This window comes from Phoca vitulina, unplaced genomic scaffold (genome assembly GCF_004348235.1).
Source record: "Phoca vitulina isolate PV1807 unplaced genomic scaffold, GSC_HSeal_1.0 scaffold1, whole genome shotgun sequence".
Classification (NCBI taxonomy): Eukaryota; Metazoa; Chordata; class Mammalia; order Carnivora; family Phocidae; genus Phoca; species Phoca vitulina.
Window position 1 is genome coordinate 19,549,645 of NW_022589704.1, and position 23,374 is coordinate 19,573,018.

General features: G+C 55.5%; 1 protein-coding gene across 7 annotated transcripts in view; it reads left to right on the forward strand.

Moving 5' to 3' along the window:
• TNS1 (tensin 1) overlaps positions 1 to 23,374 on the forward strand; it is a 201,539-nt gene that overhangs the window by 171,398 nt on the left and 6,767 nt on the right. For 5 of the 7 annotated variants that reach the window (XM_032402452.1, XM_032402469.1, XM_032402465.1 and 2 more), the window contains 12 exons: positions 887 to 979; positions 2,042 to 2,080; positions 9,880 to 10,078; positions 13,010 to 14,076; positions 17,150 to 17,236; positions 17,992 to 18,123; positions 18,497 to 18,589; positions 19,240 to 19,317; positions 21,150 to 21,221; positions 21,449 to 21,617; positions 22,632 to 22,700; positions 23,167 to 23,199. In XM_032402452.1, the coding sequence (XP_032258343.1) occupies positions 887 to 979; positions 2,042 to 2,080; positions 9,880 to 10,078; positions 13,010 to 14,076; positions 17,150 to 17,236; positions 17,992 to 18,123; positions 18,497 to 18,589; positions 19,240 to 19,317; positions 21,150 to 21,221; positions 21,449 to 21,617; positions 22,632 to 22,700; positions 23,167 to 23,199 (2,131 nt within the window). The remainder of the gene's footprint in view (positions 1 to 886; positions 980 to 2,041; positions 2,081 to 9,879; positions 10,079 to 13,009; positions 14,077 to 17,149; positions 17,237 to 17,991; positions 18,124 to 18,496; positions 18,590 to 19,239; positions 19,318 to 21,149; positions 21,222 to 21,448; positions 21,618 to 22,631; positions 22,701 to 23,166; positions 23,200 to 23,374) is intronic. The other 2 variants (XM_032402457.1, XM_032402471.1) reach the window with 2 other exon arrangements.

A 23,374-nucleotide genomic window follows, 5' to 3' on the forward strand; every position in this document is an offset into this window, starting at 1 on the left:
CACTGAGAAATCTCGTGACTGGGCCTGCCAACCACCCTGCAGTCCAGCTCGGAGTCCGGCCATGTCCTTGGCTGATGGGAAAAAGCCGGACAGCCCTTTCTGACCTTGTGTGTTACATGACACCTCTAACCCAGCCGGGCGGCTCAGAAGGGCCCTGGGGTGTGCACAGGGAGTTGGTGCTCTTGGCCAAGGATTGTGGAGGTGGAGCTCCTCCCTCTTCCAGAACACCGAGATTTGGGGGGGGACAGAGAGCCCCACACTGAGAAATTCTCTCTTCCTGGGGTTTATAAGTGGCATGGTTCGCTGGGGGTCAAAGACCTCCGGTCGAGGGCTGCCCTGGGTCTCAGGGTTGGCACGGCTCCGCCCGTGATCCCTTACTCCTTCCGTCCTTTACAGGATGCGCCATCTTGATTTCCCATTTCCTTTTGTTCTCCCAAGTCCATCCAAGTGCACGGTGTGGAAAGACTGTGTGTGTGTCGGGGCGGGAGCGGGAGGATGAGGGAAGAGAGACTATAGTATGGGGGACGTCAGAGATAGCCAAAGAAAGCTGTGTGTTTGTTGTGAGCCATGGCGATGCAAGGGGACCGCAGTGATGCCACCAAGGGCCCCAGCGTAGAAGTGATTTGCTCGAGGTTGAGGGCCAGGGCTGGGTTGCGGGGCAGCGCCATTTCCTGACTTTTCACTCTACCCTCTGAGCTGTGGAGAAACACGGAGATAGGAAAGGAAGCCCTGGGGCTGGGGCTGGCTCCCCTGTATTGCTTCCTGCTGCCCAGCCCTCACCAACATGTCCTCAGTTAGGGGTGTCCCCGCTCCTGCCCCTCTTCCTCTCCCCACACCTCCTTCACCCCGAGGCTCACTGCCTGTGTCTCCTTTCTTCTTGGCACAGTGCGCTCCCCTCCAGGTCTGGCCAAGACGCCCCTGTCTGCTCTCGGCCTGAAACCCCACAACCCAGCGGACATCCTGTTGCACCCTACAGGTGGTGAGTGACTCTAGCTGGAAGGGAGGTGGTGGGGGGGGCCAGAGGGAGGAGTAGGGGTTGGAGGACCCCTGTGGTCCTGGGCAGGGCCTCAGGATCTCATCAGAAAGTGCCCAGAAGTGACGGGTTCTCAGGACCCTTCTGGAAACAAGATGGCAGCCTGGCTTTGTGCCCACAATGTGGTCAGGCCTGAGTGGGGGCTCTCTGTGTAGGGCTTGAGCCTTCATGCCCATGGACAGGTGGGGTCAGTACCACTCCCAGGGCCCTCTGACTTGGGGATTTGGAGGCTTGGCCTCAGTTTCCTTGGACTTGGTTAGCTCTCTGCCAGAAGCCTGGCTCCACCGTCCCCCGAGTGTACTTGTGGACACGCACACACGGATGTACACCCCCCCCCCAGGTCACACCTCCCACTTCCTTACCACATCCCCCCTCCTCCCTATGGGGAAGGGGAGAGTGGAGGGCCCTGGTCCCTGAGTGGCCATTTCCAGTAGGCCGAGCCCAGAAGGGTGTTCTCTAGACTCTGGTTTTAGGGTTGGGCTGGGGCCTTTGGGGCCAACTTGGCTTTTCTTCCTTAGTCACCAGAAGACTGATCCAGCCAGGTAGGAGGGCAATGACACGCATGTGTGACCCATGCGGACACATGGCCGGCATAGCTTCCCGTCCGGAGGTGTCTGCATGACCGGGGACACTGAGTCACCGGGGAGCAGAAGGGACCTGGGGCTGCCTCTCACCAGCCAGCACCCTTCTGCTTGAGATGCAAGCCCCGGGTGCACGGGCTGTGAGGGGGGCCGGCTTTGTCCCCGAGAGTGAGGCACTCCTTAAACTGTGTGTCCTGAGCCCCCAGGGCCGTGTCAGGGTGGACCTTACCTCTTACCCTGGGCTCTTCTGCCCTGGCCTCACCCTTGCTTTCTTGCCTCCTTTCTCTCAGCAGATTGTCTTTCAGGAAATAATCTCTGTTAATCAATCTCTCTCTCTCTCCTTTCTGCTCTTCCTCTCCTCGTCCCCCTCACCTGCCTCTCTTTCCTGCATCTCCTTCCTCCTCCCTCCCCTCTCATCTTCCCTCAGAGGAGGATGAGGGGAAGGTGGTGACCGAGCTTCCCAAAGGTAAGTGTGGCTTTGCTGTGGGGCCGCTTCCTGCTCTCAGGGTCCGGGCATGGCTGTTCAGGAGGAGCTTGCTCAGGCTGGCTCGGGGGCAGCTCTCTTTCCTGACAGGTCTCAGGCGACCGGCCACATAGCCTTCTGGTCCCCACCCCCTGGTGATGAGCTGTCACCCTGGATGCTGCCTGAATTCCGACAGGCGAGCTGGGCACAGGTTCAGGTGTTGCCAGCTCCAGGCGCCAGGGCAGTGGCACCTGGTGACAGTCCCCCCCTCCTGCCGCCTCCTCCCCCAGCGGCACATCCGCTAGCTTGCCTGGGGTGCAGCCAGCCCCCTCGGAGGGCGAAGGGACGCACATTCTTCCACTGCCTGGGGCGCACTCCACGTGCATAGCTCGGAGCAAGCTTTCTCAGCAGTCTTAGAGCCGAGAGCAGCCTCCCTGAAGCCCTTGCTTGGTTTCATATCAACACAGATGGTGGGAAGTCTGTCTTTCTGGGAGCTTGGATGCCTCTGGGGATCTTAGAACAGCAATGGATCCACTCGCACACGATGCATTGGGACACCCATGCACATAATTTTGACAGTTTCAAGGAGTTCGCATGTCTGTGGATCAGCTTTACCCTCGATTTCGATGAACCCTGCATTGTACATGAAGCAGGGAAGGGGACGTGAGCAGAGAAGGGAAAGCAGAGAGGGGACATAATCTGGTTGGAGGCCTTTAAGTTATTAGGGACAGAATTCTAATGATGACTCAGAGCATCAGATGAAATGAAGGGGGTGCGGGCCTAGGCCGTCTGTATGTGGCTCTGGGCATCGGTGTCCCCCTCTCCTTCACCAGGGGGCCTTGGATGAGGGGGGCACTGAGGTCCCTTCCAGCTCTGATATGTTAGATGTTCTGACTTCCCTCCTGGGCCCTGGTTCCATGTGGCCTGGTTTACTTAAAGGCTCTATCTTTAAGGAAATAATAAATCTTTTAAAGATTTATTTATTTGAGAGCGAGAGAGAGCAGGCGCATGCACATGCATGCAAGCGTGAGCAGGGGAGGGGCAGAGGGAGAGCATCTTCAAGCAGACTCCCTGCTGAGTGTGGAGCCCAGCGCGGGGCTTGATCCCAGGACCCATGAGATCGTGACCTGAGCTGAAACCAAGAGTTGGATGCTCTGCCGACAGAGCCTCCCAGGCGCCCCCTATCTGCTTTTCTGAAGCCCACTTCCCACTCACCACCTTGAGGCTGTGCCCCTCTCAATCTGCCGTCACCCCAGAAGATGGCTGCAGCTTCCCATAGGCTTCGCCCGCTTGGAGCCAGCCAGAGTTTGGGCAGCAGAACCAGGCTGCCTGGGCGTAGCAGATCGAGGCGGCTCCCAGCAACAGATCCCAGAGAGGGAGGAGCCCAGCGTGCTCTTGGCTGCCCCTCCCTCCTCCCCCCAGCCTTCTACCCGGGGAAGGGGCTGTCCCCCAGGCTTGCTGCTGGTTCCTGGCTCCTGACAGGGCAGTGAAGATGGGACAGGAGTCCAGAAATGCTGGGGCCTGGAGCCCACCCACAAACACTCTCCAGTGGGAGGGTCTGAGGGGAGATTATCCCACAGGCTGACAGGCCCTGGATGTCATGTTTCCCGCTTGGGGGTGACACTTCAGAGAAGCGAGTATCGACAGTCGTGAACCAAGACCTGCCTGTTTCACGAATGACTCTGCCTGCAAGGCCCCGAGGCCTCTGGCCCTCTTCCATATGTCCTGGAGCCACAGAGTTCGGAGGGAAGGTTCTTGCAGATGTGCTCAGCTACATCCACCATTTTCATGGATGTGGGGCTGAGACCCGTGCTGTGGGGGTCGGAGTCTGGAATTTCTGCCCAAGGCCACAGTGAGGAGGCAGCAGGACCCAAATTGGACTTACTGGTCTCCCGTCTCTTAGTCCAGGGGCTATTTCAAAGCCCTCCTCCTGCCTCCAGGCACCGTGCCCTGGGATTCCAGCGTGGGGGTCGGAATTGCTGTCGCGGTCTGGGCAGTGGGGTGGGAGAGGGGCAGGGAGCATGGCTGTGGGCAGCCCATTCATTTTTCCTGACTCATGTACCACCTCCCGGGTCAGACTAAAGCACATTCTTTGCTGACCCTCTGAAGCTCTGCTTGATTTCCCTGCTGAGACTATGATGGGAAATTCAGAAAAAGCTGCCTGTGAGGAAAAATGGTCAGAGGCAGAATGATCCAGCTAGAGGAGAAGCAGGCTTTAAGGGAAACTGCTCTGGTCAAGGCACTGTGCTAAATGCTTGTCATGCATTCCTTGTCTCATTCACTGATTCATTTATTTCATATTTTGTATGTCTACCATGTACTGTGCACTGTGCCAGGCTCTGGGAATGTAATGATAAGCCGTACTGTGATTCCTCATTTCGTGGAGCTTGAGCCAGAATGAAATTACTTGCAATGAGCAGGAGCCAGAATGAAATTACTTGCAATTACATATTAAGATAGTGCTCCAAAGGGAGGGGATATAGTTTATGAGACCTTCTAGCCAAGAACCTGACCTTGGCTGAAGAAGTAAGATGTGAGGGTGAGTGACATTAACTTGGTAAAACCGGGAGGTGAGAAGAGCATTCCATGTAGAGGAAAAGCATGTACAAAGGCCCTGGGGTCAGAGGGAACTGCATGTTTTTGTTTTTGTTTTTGTTTTTCTAGGAACTGCAAAATCAGTGAGGCTGAGAGCAAGAGGGAGCTAGAGGCTGGAGCAAGGGGGGGATGGGGTACAGATGAGGTTCAACAGGCAGGAGTGGGACCATGTGGGACCATTGTCACACCATCTTGTTTAACAATCACAGAAGCACTGAGAGGAAGGTGGTAGGAACCCCATTTTACCGATGAGGAGATGACGTTTAGGGCCGTTAAATGCCTTGTTTAAGGCCTAACAGTCAGTCAGGGGCATGACTGAGAGTCAACGCCCGATCAGTGGAGGCTGCCCGTTTCCATGTGACTACACTGGGCACACCCCCTAAACAGTGGGGCTGGGGCCTGGGTGCTCTTCTCCATGAAGGGGGGCGAGGAAGAAAGCGTGCGGCAGTGCAGACGTGAGGTCAACATCAACAATATCTTCCCAGTGGTGAAACAGGGCAAGAAAGTGTAGAAGCTTCTTTCCCAGAGGAATGGGAAAAGGGAACATTCAGGTTCGGTTCTGTTTGTCCAGATGACTAGGTGGGACAGATTTGGCGGAAAGGAAGACTTTGGACTCGAAATGGCCCCTCTGGGGGATTGTTCCTGCTCGGAGATCCTTGGGGGTGGGTGTACTGTGGCATCTGGGATTCTAAGGCCGTGCTGTGCAATGCAGATTTATTGAGCACCTATTTTGTGCCAGGTCGTGTACTAGGCACTGAGGGTGTACCCACTGCGGGTATAAGGTGAGATACCCTGGTGAGGGCAGGGATGCCAACAAAGAACTCAGCATTCGGGAGAAGCGTGGAGCAGGGCTTGGAACAGGGTGTTAGGGGAGTTCAGAACTCCTGTGTATGGCCCAATCTAAAAGGCTTGAAATTCCAACTTTTGAGCTCCTGGACTAGAACTCGGGCGTTTCTTTATTTCCTCCCTCTTCCTCACGCACATGTCTTCATTTTACTTGGGGTGGGCAGGCTCCTTCTCTCCAAGTAAAGAACATTTCCTGGAGGCAGGAAATGCACTTCAGGGTGTGGGTGAAGAGCTGTCAGTGCCCTGGGCCTGGTGGGGCCCAAGTCACTCTTATGCTTCCAGGTGCTCTCAGCTGCCAACAGCCACTTAGAAAAGTTTGAGCTCTGGAATGTTCTGTGTGAAGTGCCCTCTGGCCCCACCTCTCCTACTCTTCCCAACTCCTTTGGGTGGAGCTGCTCCAGGCAGGAGGAAAGTAGCAGGAGAGGGTGGGAGAGAAGGGTGGAGGGAGGCAGGAGCAGGTGTGGCTGGGGACAGAGGCAGGCACCGGGGGCTGCTTAGAAACGCTGGTGTGGAACGGAGCAGGAAAGAATGAGAGCGAACTTCCCCATCTCTGTCGCTTGATCCTGGCTGGGCAGGTGAGTGGTCTCATTCCCCTTGTACAGATGAGGAAACTGAGTCCCAGAAAGTTTCAGCAACCTGTCCCAGGTCACCCCTCCAGGAATTGAAAGAAGGGGGAATCCCACGAGTCGTCATGTTGTCCTGTGGTTGGGAAGAGAGAAAAAGCCGAGGAATAGACAGAAAGAGGAGGTGTTTTTAATACGGTAACTGACTCTGAAAACTTGGGAAAACTGAGTTTTTGGCCTTAAAGGTTGGTTTTGAACAGTTCTGGAGATGGACTCAAGAAAGGAAGTAATTTCCCAAAGGTCCCTCCTGCTTCGGGTTCATGAGAAACAGAGACGGAGACAGAGGGCTTTGTTCGTCTCTACCCCCGGGTGGGCCTGGTAGGCCAGGAAGGGGTGACAGATGGTTGCAGACTAGCCAAGCAGACACGAGGATGGTCACGCACCTAGCGGGACTGGGGAAGGGAGGTGAACAGGTGAGGGCAGGGCCCGGTGGGCTGGGTCACTGAAATCCTTCTAGGCCAGGAGCAAAGCCCTGAGGCTGGTTGGCCTCTGAGCTCAAGGACTATTTCCTACCGTGTGGAAGGAAGGCAGTTGCTGCTTGTCCCTGGGGAGCAGTCCTGTCCCCCGAGTTCAGACAGAGTCCTCCCCTGGCTTTCTGTGGCTCACGATCCGGTGGCAATGGGGAAGGGGCTGATGAGACTGATGCCTTACAAATGTGACCACCCTGGGCTTTCCGACTCCCCAGAATTTCTAATATGCCATCCCATCGTCACCCTGTGCAAACTACGGGCAGGCTCCTGGCCTGGGGCTCAGGCTATTGCGTTCGGGCCGGGAGCAGTGAGTGGGGACGCAGCCTTGTCTAAGGGCGAGCAGGCCCGATGGGATTCAGCGTCCACGGGTCCCAGGCATGGCTCTGTTCTGACTAGGGGACAGGGTGCTGAGGCCCACTTTATCTCAGTTTTACTGTTGGTAGAAGGGGTACATGTACTTTTTTTTTTTTTACAGGTGGGGTGTAGGGTACTGTGAATTGCTTACCCAGTGTTTGGGCCTGGGTCCCGGTAGGAAACAGATGGCTCATTCTGTGGGGCAACAGAGAGTTTCATGGACTATTTAAAAGGTCTGGGTAAAGCAGTGACGGATGGTGAAGCACCCCCAGGTGATCCCTAGCAGGAGGAGGGAGCCATTCCCACGCCAGACCTGACGGAAAGCAGAGAGCTGGAGGAGAGGATCCCTGAGCGGAGCTGTGGTCTTGGGTAGAGGGATGCAGCCACCGACCCCTTGACCTTCTCTCTCACTCTCCCATCTCCTGCCAGTCCCGCCCACTGGCTAAAGGCCAAAGCCTTCCAGAGCCCTAGAACCTGAGGGTCTGGGTGATGCGGTCAGTACTGGCCTACAGGGACGCAGAGCAGGCTGGACAGTGGACCGGGAGGACATCGACGGGTAGAAGAGCACAGACTTCAGGGATCATCCACGGGGCTTGTAGCTTGAACTTCTGGGGTCAGCACGAATTCCAGGGAACGAGAAAAGTGAATGTGTGCCTCTCAGGTCCTAGTTATTATGCATCTCTGTGTGGGTGGGGCTGGAGGGTGAAGGTCAGGCATCTACTAGCTTATAGGATAGATGCATGTCAGGGGCTCTCTGTGTGCCCGGGGGTGTGTGGGGTGCTGTGAATATCAGCAGAGAGCCTGGGGTGGCCAGGGAGCAGATGGATCCTTTGCTGTTTCTCCGTGGGAGAGGGGGTGCAGCCGAGTGTTGTAGGCATGCAGGTGAAGCGAGAGCCTGGAAGGGTACAGGAGGAGTTTTCAGAGAGTGACCCAGAACGGTGAGGGGTGGGAGGGGAGCGTGGACTCTGGCTTTGCGTCTCCATCGCCGTTTCTATGGGCTCCTTGTCGCATGGCAAGGACACAGCTAGCCCCCCAAGACTAAACTGGCTCCCTGATTTTTAGCTGGCCGATGTGTGCGCCGTGGGCTAGGGGGCTGGCTCTGGGCCAGACTGCCTGCATTCCTGGGCCAGCTCTGCCCCTTGGTGCTGTGTGATGGGGTGATGAGCTACTTACATTCTCTGATTACTTACATTCTCCTACTTTTCTCATGTAATTGTTTGCTATTTTTATCATTATTAATAGTTCTGGCCGACATGCTGGAGGACTGGGTAGCCGCCAGCTCTCGGCGTCCCCGTGAGGCTGTGGCCCTTCTCTAGGCCACCAGGAGCCGGCATTGAGAGTCAGGAGACCGTGGTGCTAGTATCTCTGGCCACTGATTGGCTGTGTGTTCTGGGGCAAATTTCTCTACCTCTCTGGGCCAAGAAGAGGGGTGAGATCAGGGGTCAGCAAACTGTGACCAATTCTGGCCCACTGCCTCTTTTTGTAAAGAAAGTTTTATTGCAACACAGCCACGCTCTTTTGTTTATGAATTATCTACGACGGCTTTTGTGCTCCCAAAGCAGAATTGACTAGCTGCCACAGAGACCAGCTCCTAAATGGTCTGAAATATTTACTATCGAATCTCTCATAAAACGTGTGCCTGACCCGGGCCAGAGGGTCTCTGCAGCTTCTTCGGGCTCCAGCCAGGTGCTTGGGCACGATGGGCACAGAATCCATGCCTTTGGAGTGAAAGTGGCCTGAGGCTTCTGTGAGGTGGGTGGGTGGCCCGGGCCGGTTGGGTGGGGCTTTTGAGGAGGCCTCTGGTGAGGCTGGCCTCTGCCTATATGGACGCCAGCTTCGGGCACTGAGGTGACTGGCTCTGCATCACCCTGTGCCCCACCCCCACGCACTGTCACACAATCCTGGCCCGCGAAATCTCCAGGGGCCTGGCCTGCCCAGGACAGCACACACCCTTGGGTTCTTCACTTTCTTAGGCAGGTTTCAGCAGATGCCCTGATTGGGGTCAGTGTGTGAGCTGGGCTCCGATCATGTCCCACTTGGGGGAGCCAGGGCGGTGCCAGGTTTGTAGGTGGTAGGAGCATCGTCGATCCCTGATCGTGTCCCAGGGGAAGCCAAGAGTGGCCTGCTTCTTCTCTCTGTGTAGCCCTGAGAACCTTTCAGGCCTGGCCTCAGAGGTCTAGGAGGAGGGTCAGGCAGACGCTGGCTGGGCGTCAGATCTCCTCCTGGTCGTGCCTCCACACGTCGCACGCCCCCGGCCTCAGCATCCTCACCTGTAGAATGGCCTTTCTGGCCCTTGTCCCCCAACTCCCCGGATTCTTAGGCTCTTCTAAACACCAGGCAGGGATAATGATGTCAGTCTCGGGAGGAATGCTAAGTGTGTCAGGCAAGGTGGGTGGGAGTGTCTTGGCGTAGAAGGGGCTGGGCGTGACTCGCCGCCACAGGCCTGTTGCTAGGCCAGCAAGCCTGTTTCTGGATTCTGGGCGTGGGTGGAGCCCATGGGAAGCCTGGAGCTGTTCTGAACATGGGCAAGGCTGGCCTGGAGCTCTGGGTCCATGGCAGAGCAGACTCCAGCTGGGCCAGGGGGCACCTAGGAAGGAAAAAGCAGCTAAAAGGGGTGCCTGGCTGTAGGAGGGAAGATTCTACGATGACTATGTTCAGAGGCCAAGCTGGGGTCCATTTCTGGGAAGCTTCTGTGTGTGAGGCCCCGGTTAAAAGTTCTGTGGGGGCTCTCACAGCTTCTCCAAGACACTGGGAAGTGGGGTAGGTGTGGGCTGGCTGGAACCCCAGAAGTGCCCTGTGCATGCTTGGCTGTCCTTTAGGGGCTGTCCCCACAGGCTGGGGAATTCCCTGACAGGTTGGGAAGGGTCTACACTGCACCCCCGTGGATCTCAGTCTCTCTTCTGCCCCCTTCCAGAGCCCCGGAGCTATGTGGAGTCGGTGGTGAGGACAGCAGCGGCTGGACCCCGAGCTCAGGACCCGGAGCCCAAGAGCTTTAGCGCCCCAGCTGCCCAGGCCTATGGCCACGAGATGCCCCTGAGGAACGGGACTCTGGGAGGCTCCTTTGTCTCCCCCAGCCCCCTCTCCACTAGCAGCCCCATCCTCAGTGCTGACAGGTAAGTGGGGAGGAGGATCCAGGCCTGGATCTGCCTAGAGCATGGACGGGCAGAAATCACATCCAGATAGCTGTACCTTGGAAACCAGCCCACCGCATTGAGAGAGCATCCCAGGTTCCAAAGCCCACGGGGAGCACGAGGGTGGACGAGCTATAATTCCCAGGCTGAATTTGATCCCACCGTCCAGAACTGTGCTGGAAGGAATGGGAGCCACCATGGTGAACCAGTCCTTCCCCCAAGTTCAAAACCTAGCAACGGCAATCACGATGTAGTGCGTGCTTCCGGTATGCCAGGCACTTGGTTAAATGCTTTATCTGGTTATTTTATTTAATCCTCTCAGCAATTCTGAGAGGTAAGTACTCTTATGGTGCCACTTTTCAGAAGAGGAAACCGAGGCACAGGGAAGCCAAGTAGCTTGCTCAAGGTCCTGCAGCTAAACAGTAGCAGAAATAGGATTCAGACCAAAGGTGTCTGGTTCTAGAGCCCACGTCTCTCCTCTCCCCTGGGCCTGTGTCTCTGTGCCCGCCCATCCCAGGCTGACAGTCAGATGTGCCCAGAGCAGACGTATAAGGGCTTGGAGCTCCCGGTGAGAGGCTGTTGTTTCTGGCTAGGGATGCAGAGAGGGTTTCTGGGGGCTGGAGGTATTTGTGGTGAGGCCAGAAGGATGAGCAGCTGTTGAAAGGTGGAGGAGGAGGAGGGAACGGGCATTCTAGAAGGAACAGCACAACCAGGGCAGAGGGCTGGGGTGTGGACCTGTTGGTGCCGTGGGGCTGAGGGCACCCAACTACAGGTGGGGAGGTGGATGGGTGGCTGGCGTTCTGAGTGGGTCAGACAGAGAGGAGAGCCTGGAATCAGGCCGGGGAGGGCTGTGAAGAGGGAGGCCCCCATGTGGGGGGTGCAGGGGGAGTGGGCTGTATGCTTTGTGACAGGGAGAGCGGGATGTGACACGGCACAGGGAGCTTGAGATCAGCCCAGGCAAGGCAAAGGGTGCCAGGCATGGGGGGACGGACTGGGCTCGCCTGCCCCGACCAGAGCGCTCCTCCAGGAGGGGAGACTGCTGCTAGGCATTCCTTTGCATGTCCACCCCCTTTCCCAGCCTGGCCTCCCATGGGGCCCAGAAACTGTCCAGCCACCCCCTCCTATTGTCACAGGCCAGGCCCGGTGCAGAGTTTGCTGTGTGCCCTATGCCCTTGGCCCAGCGCAGCGTGCCCCTCCCAGGTCAGAGTGGGGGTGGCCCGGTGAGCAGAGGCTGTGTTCTTCTGCGTTCTAAGAATTTGAGAACCTCAAGCTGAGCATGCACCCCCAGTCCATCTCGCCCCCCCCCCCCCCCCCCCCCCCCGGACAGGGCAGATGGCTCCGTTTGTTGGGAAGTGTGCTGGGCAGAAGGTGAATTCTTCCTTTAAAGGAAGGGGGATTTTCCTAACCTGGCTAGCCGCTGCTGCTCCTGTTGAGGGAGCCCTAACCTTAGGAGGTTTTCACTGTTTCTCACTCAAATTCCTCCTGCTGTGGAGTTGGCTCTTTTCAGGGCTCAGGAAGCTAGCATTTCCCTGGTGGGATTAATCTTCCAGAACTCCATGTCAGTGGCCCCCACCCCACCCTGCTCCGCCTGACACATCCTCCCATTCCTGAGTCCGTGGTATTCCGTCCCAGGAATAGCATTCCACTCTAGCTCCTTCTGGGATTCGGGGTAGACTTTTTCTTGGCCTGGCCCATGACCTGCTTCCTGCCCTTGGCTCTTGCCCGGCTCCCCACCTCCTGTCCCCCAGCGACCGGAGCTTATCCAACCTGGCCTCGAGACTCCTTCCAGTCTGTAGCTCCAGGCTTTGGCCCATCGTCTTGTGTAAGGACCACCCCCTCCACCCTTGCCCCCTGCCCAGGGGCTCCTGCTGCCGAGCCCCCCTGCTACCTCCCTGCAGCCACAGCTTAGGCGGGGTCCCTGTCAACCTTTGCCTCTCCTACCATATCATCAGCGGGTAGGAGTTTGGGTCTGGAAGGAATCAGCATTACCTAACCCAGCCCCTTCGTTCGCCACATGAGGAAAGTTGAACAGGTTTCCAGCATCTGGGTTTCCCAGCTGATGGGCCATTGCATTGCGCAGCTCTACAGACTTGCACAAAACTTCAGAGGAGGATCTGTGATTGTGGCTATTTCCCCAGGGACAGCCCCCTCTGAACTGAATTTTATTGGAGTCTTAGAATGGGGAGCGACCTCTGAGCTCATCTAATCTAACCTCCCAAAGGAGGAGATCCCCTGGCCACAGCATTCAGGTCCAGAAGTTGGTCAGCTTCTGCTTAAATACTGCTAATGATGGGAGCCTCATTACTATGCAAGGCAGCTTACTAAATTAGTGGCCAGATCCAACGGCTGGAAAGCAGGCCTTACAATAAGCTGAAATCTCCTTCTATGAGACTTGTTGTCTGCTTTTTGGAGCTATCCAGCAATGAAAGCCCAATTCCGGCACTCTCCGTGTCCAAAGACGATAACAGCGTTCTGGGAAAAGTGAGTCAAGGCGGGATACTCCCAGTAGGAACAGGAGCCAGGTGGTTTGACCCCTCCCTGGTGTTCTGTTTCGGTGATGTTGGAGGTGACATGAGGCTATCTTCAGTTTCCATTAGAGGAGACCCCCCTGTTTTGACTTGTGGTTTAGGAGTCAACAAGGGGCAGTGAAGAAAACATGGGCTTTGAAATTAGATGCAATTTGAGTTAGAACCCTGGTATTTTACTGTGGGTTGTGAGCTTAGTGCTTCACCTCCCTGAGCCTCCGTCTCTTCTTCTGCCGGTTCCATAGGGTGATGTACAAAAGTCATGACATTCCAGCAAACACGCCCGTGGAGCTCTTGTTGTTGTTACTAGCGGTGGGGGGGAGGGCTGCATGCTCACGGAGAGCCTGTCCTTCACCTTGACATCTCACCCTGCCCCCTCTCTTTCTAGCACTTCAGTGGGGAGTTTCCCATCTGGGGAAAGCAGCGACCAGGGCCCCCGGACACCCACCCAGCCTTTGCTGGATTTGGGCTTCCGTTCCGGCAGCCTGGGCCAGCCCAGTCCTTCGGCACAGAGAAGCTACCAGAGCTCTTCTCCTCTCCCACCCGTGGGCAGCAGCTACAGCAGCCCCGACTACTCACTTCAGCAGTTCAGCGCCCCGGAAAGCCAGGCGCGGCCTCAGTTCACTGTGGCCGGCGTCCACACAGTGCCTGGGAGCCCTCAGGCTCGCCACAGGACAGTGGGCACCAACACCCCCCCCAGTCCTGGCTTTGGCCGCCGGGCCATCAACCCCAGCATGGCTGCCCCTGGTAGTCCCAGTTTGAGCCACCGCCAGGTGATGGGTCCAGCAGGAACTGGTTTCCACGGTAGCACGGTCTCCAGCCCCCAGGGCAGCGCAGCGACCACTCCGGGAAGCCCCAGCCTGGGCCGGCATCCCGGGGCCCACCAGGTTTCAGGCCTCCACGGCAGTGTGGCCACGACTCCGGGAAGCCCCAGCCTGGGCCGGCACCCTGGGGCGCACCAAGGCAGCCTGGCCTCTGGTCTCCATGGCAACGCGATAGCCAGCCCTGGAAGCCCCAGCATGGGCCGGCACCTGGTAGGGTCTGGATCTGTGGTTCCCGGCAGCCCCAGCCTGGACCGGCGCATGGCCTGCGGTGGCTACTCCACCCCTGAGGACCCGAGACCCACGCTGTCCCGGCAGAGCAGTGCCTCCGGCTACCAGGCTCCCTCCACGCCCTCCTTCCCTGTGTCCCCTGCCTACTACCCAGGCCTGAGCAGCCCTGCCACCTCCCCATCGCCCGATTCGGCCGCCTTCCGGCAAGGGAGCCCCACACCAGCCTTGCCCGAGAAGCGGAGGTTGTCCGTGGGAGACCGAGCGGGCAGCCTCCCCAACTACGCCACTGTCAACGGGAAGGTGTCCTCCTCGCCTGTGGCCAGTGGCATGTCCAGTCCCAGTGGGGGCAGCACCGTCTCCTTCTCGCACACCCTGCCCGACTTCTCCAAGTACTCCATGCCAGGTGAGCCCCTCCTTCTGCTCCCGCCTCCACCTTGACGGATCGCCTGCTGGTTAGGGTATCTGTTTCTGCCTCTGCTCTGCTGTCTCTTTGGCACACAATCTCGAGCAGATCACTGACTTCTCGGCCTCAGTCTCCCTGTCTGTATAATGGGAGTTGGAGGTGTCCTCAAAGTAAGGGTGTGGGGGCAGTGATGAGGACGTGGGTGCCCATGAGGATGATGAAGAGGAGGGGAATAATAGTGATGATCTTACTGGGAACGATGATCATCACCACCAGCCTAGCTTCTGCCCCTTGTTGAGCACATGCTCTGAGCCAGGCACGAGCTCTTTAATCTGCACGGCTGCCTGGCACAGTAGATATTATTGCCCCCGCTTTATTTTATTTTATTATTTATTTTATTTTATTTTAAGATTTTACTATTTATTTGAGAGAGAGAGAACATGAGCAGGGGTAGGGACAGAGGGAGAGGGAGAAGCAGGCTTCCCACGGAGCAGGGAGCCCGATGTGGGGCCCCATCCCAGGACCCTGGGATCATGACCTGAGCCGAAGGCAGACCCTTAACGACTGAGCCACCCAGGCGCCCCCTTATGACCCCCAGTTTATGCAGGAGCAAACCGAGGCTTAGAGAGACTCAGTCATTTGTCCAGGGCTCCACACTTAATAAATGGCTTCTGATCTAGGCCCACGTACCCTAAAGCTGGTGCTCTTAAAGCATGATTAGAGTTGTCTTATCATGTTTCCATACTCGTGATTTAGCATCACCCTGAAAATCTGCCTTCCAAACCTGGACCTCCTATGTTTGGCTGCCCACAGCACTCTGTCCCCGCCTTTTGATCCCACTGCACACACATCACTAATAACAGATCAGGCAGCCGGCTGCACTCTGGGCCAAGGCCGGGGGTTGGGCATGTTCCCCGGAATCTGGTTCGTGACCGTGAACCGGCCCGGCTTCACGGAAGCCCATGTGTGTTCACACACTGAATTCTTCACTCATCACCAGAACTTGGCATTTTTTGCCTCCATGTAGAGGGCTCATTATCTAAACACAAAGGTCAAGGCCTCAGCTGATCAGCAGCCTCTCAGCCAGACCTCAAATGTGACTACTGCTGAGTGGCCCCAGAGCTCTGGGGCATTTGAGGACGATTTAGAATGTTTCAGGCAGCCTGCGGTGGGCCCCAGCTGCCTAGATGCTCAGTGTGACTCGCCCGGGTCCTGCCCTGAGCCTGCCAACCCGGGGCCTCTACAGCGCCCCTGCACGCCCCTGCTTCCTGCTGCCCACCAGAGACATCTGGTTCCCAGCCCCTCTTCTTGGAGGATGGAAAACTTCTAGTAGTTGGGACATTTCCTGTTTCCCACCATCTTCCCTGCTTAAAATAGCCATTGGAGTCAACACAGGAAGGCACATGGGGTTGTAGCCGCCTCTGACAGCTCATTAGGCCCCAGCAGCAGTGGGGGCCTGGGGCTTCAGAGCGGAGAGAGAGGCAGCAAGCAGCACTTGTGGCCCAGCTGCCTAGCCCAGAGGCCCCCCTCCGTGCACAGCTGCCAGGAAAGGGAGCCGGCCTACCCCCTTGCTGTCCTCCGGACACCGGTCCCAGGGCCGAGCACGGTGTAACTGACAAGTCGAAATGGACCAAGCGCTGGACACACAACCTAACTCGGGTCTCGGGTCCGCGCCATCAACTTCACAGCATTAACACAAGCTCGCTCTGTCCCAGCTTCTCTCTGAAGAAAGGAGAGCAGAGAAACATGTGCAGTTGGAATCTTCCTTTCTTCCTCTTCCCCCAACCCCCCTTTTGTTTCTTTGGTGCCAAAAGATGAAGGAAGAGCTTGGAGAGCGAGGGCCACACATCCTAACATCCAGACAAGGAAGAGAAGGTGTAGCCAGCACGGAATTGGCGGCTGTGTTTCCTTACCTGGGAAGGTCTTACAGGAGCCTTTCTGAGAACCGCCTGTGCGATTTGGGTAGCCTCTCCCTCTCTGAGCCTCACTTCCCTCATTTGTATAGTTAAGTGGTTGGACTGGATGCTCTCCGAACATCTTCCTGAACCTAATGCTCCATAAGGCATCTCTGGTCTGCAGAGGGTCTGGGTGAGGGTCGTTTGCCAGGGAAGTGGGGTAGGTATATGACTCAGAGTAGATAGCCTCTAGGCCATCCCCCTCCTCTGTTCCAGGGCAGGTCCTCCTCTGTTCCAGGGCAGGGCTGAATTTTTGTGTGTGTGACGCAGAACACGGGCTCTCCATAAAAGGCATGAGGGGGTGGGCGGGGGGGCTTGGGGAGAAGTGATGGGAACGTATCTTTCTTCCCTCAACTTCGAGGTGGTTTTGACACAGTTGGGAAATCCATCTTGTGGCGAAGGAGGCCAGAAGGTGGGGTGCCTTAGCCTGTGGGAGAGAAGCTGCAGGAAGGGTTTAGTCCAAATCTTCTGGGGAAAGGAGGGGACAGGGTGAAGGAGGGGCTTTCCTCAGCTCCGTGAGATTTGCTGTGCCAGGCTCTTCGAGAGAACAGCTCCATGATGTGTGAGAGTTGGCGGGGATTGGGAAGGATGGGCAGGCCGCTCGAGGTCCCTTCCAGCAGTGAGGACGCTGCCGTCCTGTGCTAGTTTTCTATGACCACCATGACAAAGTACCACACACGTGGTGGCTCAAGACAACAGAATTTAAGCCTTCCCGGGCTGGAGGCTAGAAGTCCAAAATCAAGGTTTTGGCAGGGTTGGTTCCATCTGGAGGCTCGAGGGAGAGTGTTCCAGGCCTCCCTCTTAGCTTCTCGCGGTGGGTGCCAATCCTTGGTGTCCCTTGGCTTGTAGATGCATCCCTTGGTCTCTACCTCCATCTTCATGACCCTCCCCACGTGTCTCTCTGTCTCTTCCCCTCTTCGGATAAGGACATCAGTCATATTGGATTGGGGCGCACTCTAATCCAGCACAACCTCATCTTACCTTAATGACATCTGCAGAGACCCTATTTCCAAATAAGATCACATTCACAGGTACCCGCGGTTTGGGCTCCAACAGACCTTCTTGGGGGGCTACAATTCAACCCCTAACACTGTTTCTCTCTCTTGATCTCTCTTTAGACAACAGCCCCGAGACACGGGCTAAAGTGAAGTTTGTCCAGGACACTTCCAAGTATTGGTACAAGCCTGAGATCTCCAGAGAGCAGGGTGAGTCCTGGGTGCCACCGAGGGTCCTGTGGTCCATCAGAGGTCACAGCTGGCTGCTGCCCAGCATGTCTTCCTCGGGCAAGGAACACAAGCAGACTCACTCCTTTTTGCCGTATGTGGTGGTCACACAGAGGGGCTGGGATCAAGGTCAGACAGTAAGATGCCCCTCCCCAGGCTGAAGTGTGGGAGGACCGAAGCAGGGTTTGTAGACCCATGAAGGGTCCTTAAAAGCAGCCAAGTCTGGATTTGCCAAGCACAGTAAAAGGCCAGCCAAGGTAATAGCAAATCTTAGCCCTCTGTCTATGTGAGGTGGGAGACTTTTGCACATTTTACGGAAAGAACAAAGTTGGGATCGTGGGGCTGGAGATGAGGCCCGCCTCAGGCTCCCAAGGCAGGTCCGGGTGGATGTAAGGCAGGCGTTGGGGATGGGCTCGAATCCGGACTGCTGCCTGCGGGTGTAACTACGGTTTTAGTGGAACGCACCGTGGCGATTCACTTCTGTATGGTGCGGCTGCTTGAGGCTGCCGGGGCAGGGCCTGGTACTCGCAGTAGGGGCTGCACGGCCTATGGAGCCTGAAATATCTACTACCTGGCCATTCATAAAAGACGCTTGCTTACTCTAGCAGAGGAGGACCCTTAGGGGTGTTTAAATTCTAACTAAAGAACGAGATTCGATAGGCCTGATGAGTCTTAAATAAGGCCAGGGCCATCACCGTCTTCTCTCCTCTTCTCTCCTCATTCCCTTCCAACCCCAGCCATCGCACTCCTCAAGGACCAGGAGCCGGGGGCCTTCATCATCCGCGACAGCCATTCCTTCCGAGGGGCCTACGGGCTGGCCATGAAGGTGTCTTCTCCCCCTCCGACCATCATGCAGCAGAATAAAAAAGGTAGCACCTCCCCCTCCTCGAGCAGGGCTTCCGGACCATGTGCTCTGTCCTGTGTCCTCGGAGCCTGAGGTGCCCAAGGACCCTGAGAGCAGCAGGGGAGCTGGTCCCCACTGAATCAGACTCTTCAGGAGGATGAATCCTGGGCCTGGTGATGGTTGGGGTCAGAGCACAGGGAAGCAGGATTATGGGGACCCTGTGGTTGTGTTTGCTTGAGCGGTGGTCTCTCCATTCTGGGGGTTCTGGCCGTACTACCCGTCCCACCCTTGCTCCCCTCACAGAGCGTGCACGTGGGGAAGGGATGGAGTGCCGTTGGCAGGTGCTGGGAGGGCACCACGAAAAGTGCTCCATCCTCCTGTCTTTCTCTTCATCCCAGGGGACATGACCCATGAGCTGGTGAGACATTTCCTGATCGAGACCGGCCCCAGAGGAGTCAAGCTCAAGGGGTGCCCCAATGAGCCAAACTTTGGTGAGCTGTCCCCCACCTCCACAGCCTGCCCACAGAGTCTCAGGCAGTCCCCGGTCCCCCTTGTTGTGGGTGCGGGGAACAGTGGCCCCCGTCCCCTGAACTGTGGCTGTTTCTCTCTGCCACATGCTTTCCTGCATTTGTCCCACTCCACTGAAATGCATTACCATTAGAATTTGAATAACAACCCTAACAACTGCCTATATCTACCGCCCCCTATGATGTGAAAGTCACCATCTGGGAACCTTATATTACTTGTGGTCTCCTAACAGTCCTGCATGGCAGGACTAAGCTAGACTTACCCAAGGAACACAGAGCTAATAAGTGACTGAGCCGGGATTTGATCCCACAATTCTCTGATACTTTGGCTGCACCATCCTGAGAGGGGCCCTAGCAGCTGGAAGGACTAAGGAAAGATGTTAGGAGGAATTTTCTGGAAAGGAAACCTTGTGGCTGTTAGAGGGAGACTCTGGAACCTTCTCCCTTAGATCTTGCTAACAAAGAGGGGGTGGATTTTCAGCTTCATTGGTGGGATGAGGGAGAGGTGATAAAGAAGCTGGAGATTACGGATAGCGGGGTGGGGTGTCTGGGCTCCTCAGCACCCTGGCCCACTCCCAGGGACGCTGGTCCTGACGTGCTATCTCTTCCCACAGGGTCTCTCTCTGCCCTGGTCTACCAGCATTCCATCATCCCACTGGCTCTGCCCTGTAAGCTGGTCATTCCAAACCGAGGTAGGAACGTGAGACTCCTTGCTCTCCAAGTACATCTTTGAGCTGGCCTCCTCCTTGTGTCAGCTCGGCCAGCCACTCTAGAACACGGGCCAGGGTTGGAGGACACGGGTCATTTTGCCAATCCAGGGAAATTCAAAACTACTCTCCTTCCCCCCACCCTGCCCCCACCCATTAAAAAAAAAAAAAGAAAAGGAAAAGTTCTTTAAAAAACTTAACTCCAGGAACACACGTAATTGACTTGCCAGATTGTTCTGGAAAATTCTCTGGTGGCTTTAAGGAATTCTTTTGTGAATCTTCAGAATAAGCCCAGGGGAGGCACTAGAAGTAGGAGACAGTGATGGGGAGGACCGTGTGTGGAGGATAAGATGGACATCGGTGGGCGGGGTTGAGGGAAGGGGAAGGGGAAGGCAGATTTAGGTCGTGGGGGGTGTTGCCCAGGGGTTGGAGGTTGATGTGAGTTAAGAGGAGGGAGAGCACTCAGAGGAAGAGGTGGCTGGTGCCTCATGGCGTGGGAAGGAAACGGGGCCAAGATGTCCCTGGAGTTTCCGGTCCGCTTGGCTGTGGCGGTGTTCTCTGACTGAGGGGATGCAGAACTGACGGAAAGAGCAAGGCCTGTTGACTGTGGAAAGTATAAATGGAGCCTGAGAGCCTCAGGACATATAGATGAGAATTTGAGGGGGACCCTGGGCCCAGCGAAGGAGAGTTTAGCCTCTCTTAGAGAAGTGTTCCAGCTTTGGAGGATGGCAGATGGACATCCAAGACCCTTTACAGTATAGGCTTCTGCCACCCGGCCCCACATACGAGGCCCATGTGAGGGGGATTATGCTCGGCCCTGACCTCGAGGTCTAGGAACTGGAACCTGGGTCCCTTCTTCCCATCCTCTCTGTTTAAAACTAGGATATCCAGAAGTGTCTCTGGGACTTTCTTCCAGTTTCTCTTGGAGCTCCTGGGGTTATGCCCACACACAAAACCTCCAATATTATTTGATAATTTCTATGTATCCAACTCAATTCATTGAATTATTAATGATAATTGACCAACATTATTAGTTTAAAAGTTCAAATACAACCTAAGTAGCATTATTAACCCCGCAATTTGGACACCAACTAAATTATAGTTCTATGAAATTTATGAAAGTAGTTTAGCGATTATAAAACTGTTTGATATTTACATTGTATAAAACAGTGCTTCTCAAAGTATGGTTCCCAGACCTGCTGCATTGGCACCCCTGGGAACTTGCTAAAAATGCAAATACTCTCAAGCCCCACCTACTCAGAAACTCTGGGGTGGGGCTCAGCAATCTGTTTTAAAAAGCCTGCACTCCAAAGTCTGAGAAACACTGGTACAGACAATACTCAGTTCTTATTAATATTGAAATTAGAATTGTGCTGCATTAAGGGCTTGATGATGTAGGGCATTCGTCGATCTACACAAAGACACATCCATGCACAATGATGACAGTGACATCCATTGCCACTTGAAGACCTGCTTTATGCCAAGCACTGGGCTCACACTGTACGGGGGGGCATCTCAAAGCCCCAACAAAATGGGTACGATTGCATCTCCATTTTATAGCTACTTGGCAGATACTGGGGCGAGGCTCTGAGCCCCACACTGTTGGACCCCAGAGCTCTCAACCCGTGTGCTGCATACTTACAGTCATCGTTGGAATGTTCAGCCTGGACACACACGTGCCAACTGCTGGGGCCTGTTATGAAAAGCAGTATCCGTTGCACAAAGTATTTGCAGAGCTTGCTTGAGGCCCAGCCAAACGTGTGCTGCTTTCTAGCTCTAGAGTTTTAATTACCAGCTGAATTAAGTTTTTGTCTCAGACCCCACAGATGAATCGAAAGATAGCTCGGGCCCTGCCAACTCCACCACTGATCTGCTGAAGCAAGGGGCAGGTGAGTGGCCACCCCAGACTGGGTCCCCGCCCAGGCCTCTCCTCTTGCCCGCCCTGTCCCCTCCTGCAGACCCAAATATCTCTGGGCAGTCCAAATTTCTCTGTGCGGATGCCTGGCCTGAGGCTGGCCTAAAATTCATCAACTCCTTCTCCCCCAAGAGATGACTTGGTGTGTCATCCCCACCCACTCTGGCCCCCCTGACTCCTCTTTGGGTGGGTTTATTCCAGCCTGCAACGTGCTCTTCGTCAACTCTGTGGACATGGAGTCACTCACTGGGCCACAGGCCATCTCCAAAGCTACTTCTGAGACACTGGCTGCTGACCCCACACCAGCTGCCACCATTGTTCACTTCAAAGTTTCTGCACAGGGAATTACACTGACTGACAACCAGAGAAAGTAAGGCTTTTCTACTTGCTTCCATATTGGGCTCTCTCCTTGTGACCCATCTATCCATCTATTTACCCACCCACTTACCATTCGTTCCTTGTACTCATCTTCCACCCACCCATCCACCTACCCACCCATGCATCCAGCTATCCACCTGCCCGCTCATCCAGCCACCTATTTACTTTTCTACCCACCCATCCATCCTTCCACCCAACCACCCATCCATCTACTTACTCATCCATTCACCAACTGATTTGCTCATTCCTGCATCCATTCATCCTCCATTTATCCTCCTCCACCCATTTATCCTATCATCCATTTATGTCTCTACTCACTCATTCATCCATCCTTCCACCCATCCACCTACCCGTCCATACATCCATCTATCCACCTGCCCACTCATCCGGCCACCTATCCACTCTTCTACCCATGCATCCATCCTTCCACTCAACAACCCATCCATTCTTCCACCCAACTACCCATCCATCCTTCCACCCAACCACCCATCCATCCACCTACTCATCCACTCACCAATTGATTCGCTCATTCCTGCATCCATTCATCCTCCATTTATCCTCCCCCACCTGTTTATCCCATCATCCCATTCATTCATCTATCCTTCCATCCATCCATCCATCCATCCATTCTTCTACAATTGTGCCTGCATTGAACACACAGCCATAAATGCAATCAATAAAAGTGCCTGCTTTCTAGAGTGGAGCCTTTCCTCTCAGGCTCTCCCTCCTGCTTCTTTCCTTCCTCCTCCAGGGTCTGCTCATGTTCTCCTTCAATACCAGTTTCTTCCTTCTTTTCCTACTTACTAGCATTTGGGACATGTTTCAGTGACACGTCTATCTGTTCCTGGGCATTGCTTCTATGAGCAGCCCAGGCCATCTTGCGTATAAGGGGGAGGCGGGTTCAGCCCATGACAGCCATGCACGGTGGCCTGACCTGCAAGGGGAAGGTGGGAAAGAGTGGTCATTTCCGCGCTTATTCTCTCTTTATCTGGTGTCTGTGCCACAGGCTCTTCTTCAGACGACACTACCCCCTCAACACTGTCACCTTCTGTGACCTGGATCCTCAGGAGAGAAAGTAAGGCTCTTGCAGACCCCTTCCCTCCCGCCCATTTCTGTAACACCGGAGTCTCTGTGTGTGCATGCATGTGCACGTGTGGGTGTGGGCATATATTCTTGGTTCGACTTGAAGGTCTGCCTGTGTTCGTGAGACAGTGAGTAATTGTGTTGGGTAGCTTTCTGAGTTTTTCCCACCACACATTTGGAGCCCCTCCCAGGGACCCATATGCTTGCTTCCATGTCCTCTGCCATATCCTTGACCTCGAATCTGCTTCTCCTCTTCACATTGGGGAGAGCTCCTTGGGAGACAGGCCACAGTGTTCTCTCCACCGTTAATGCCTCCCCCTGTGTGATCTTTGGAGGCTCCCATCCCCCTGGAATGGGGTCTCCCTTCTTCCCCCAGGAGGCCTGGGCATGCACGGGGCCGGGTTCTGGAGTGGTGAGAAGGTGTAGTGTTTTATGCTGTGGTGTGTTTCTCTCCACAGGTGGATGAAGACAGAGGGAGGTGTCCCTGCTAAGTAAGTGTCTTCTCCCCTGCCCCAGCCGGCTGCTCCTAGGGGAAGCCTAGAATCTGGGGCCGGGGTAGGCAAAGGGCAGCAAAAGCATTTGTGCTGGGGTCAGTCACTCAACTTTGGAGGAAAGCTTGGCCAGCCAGCGAGGTCTTTTGCCTTCTCCTGCCTCGAAGCTGGAGGC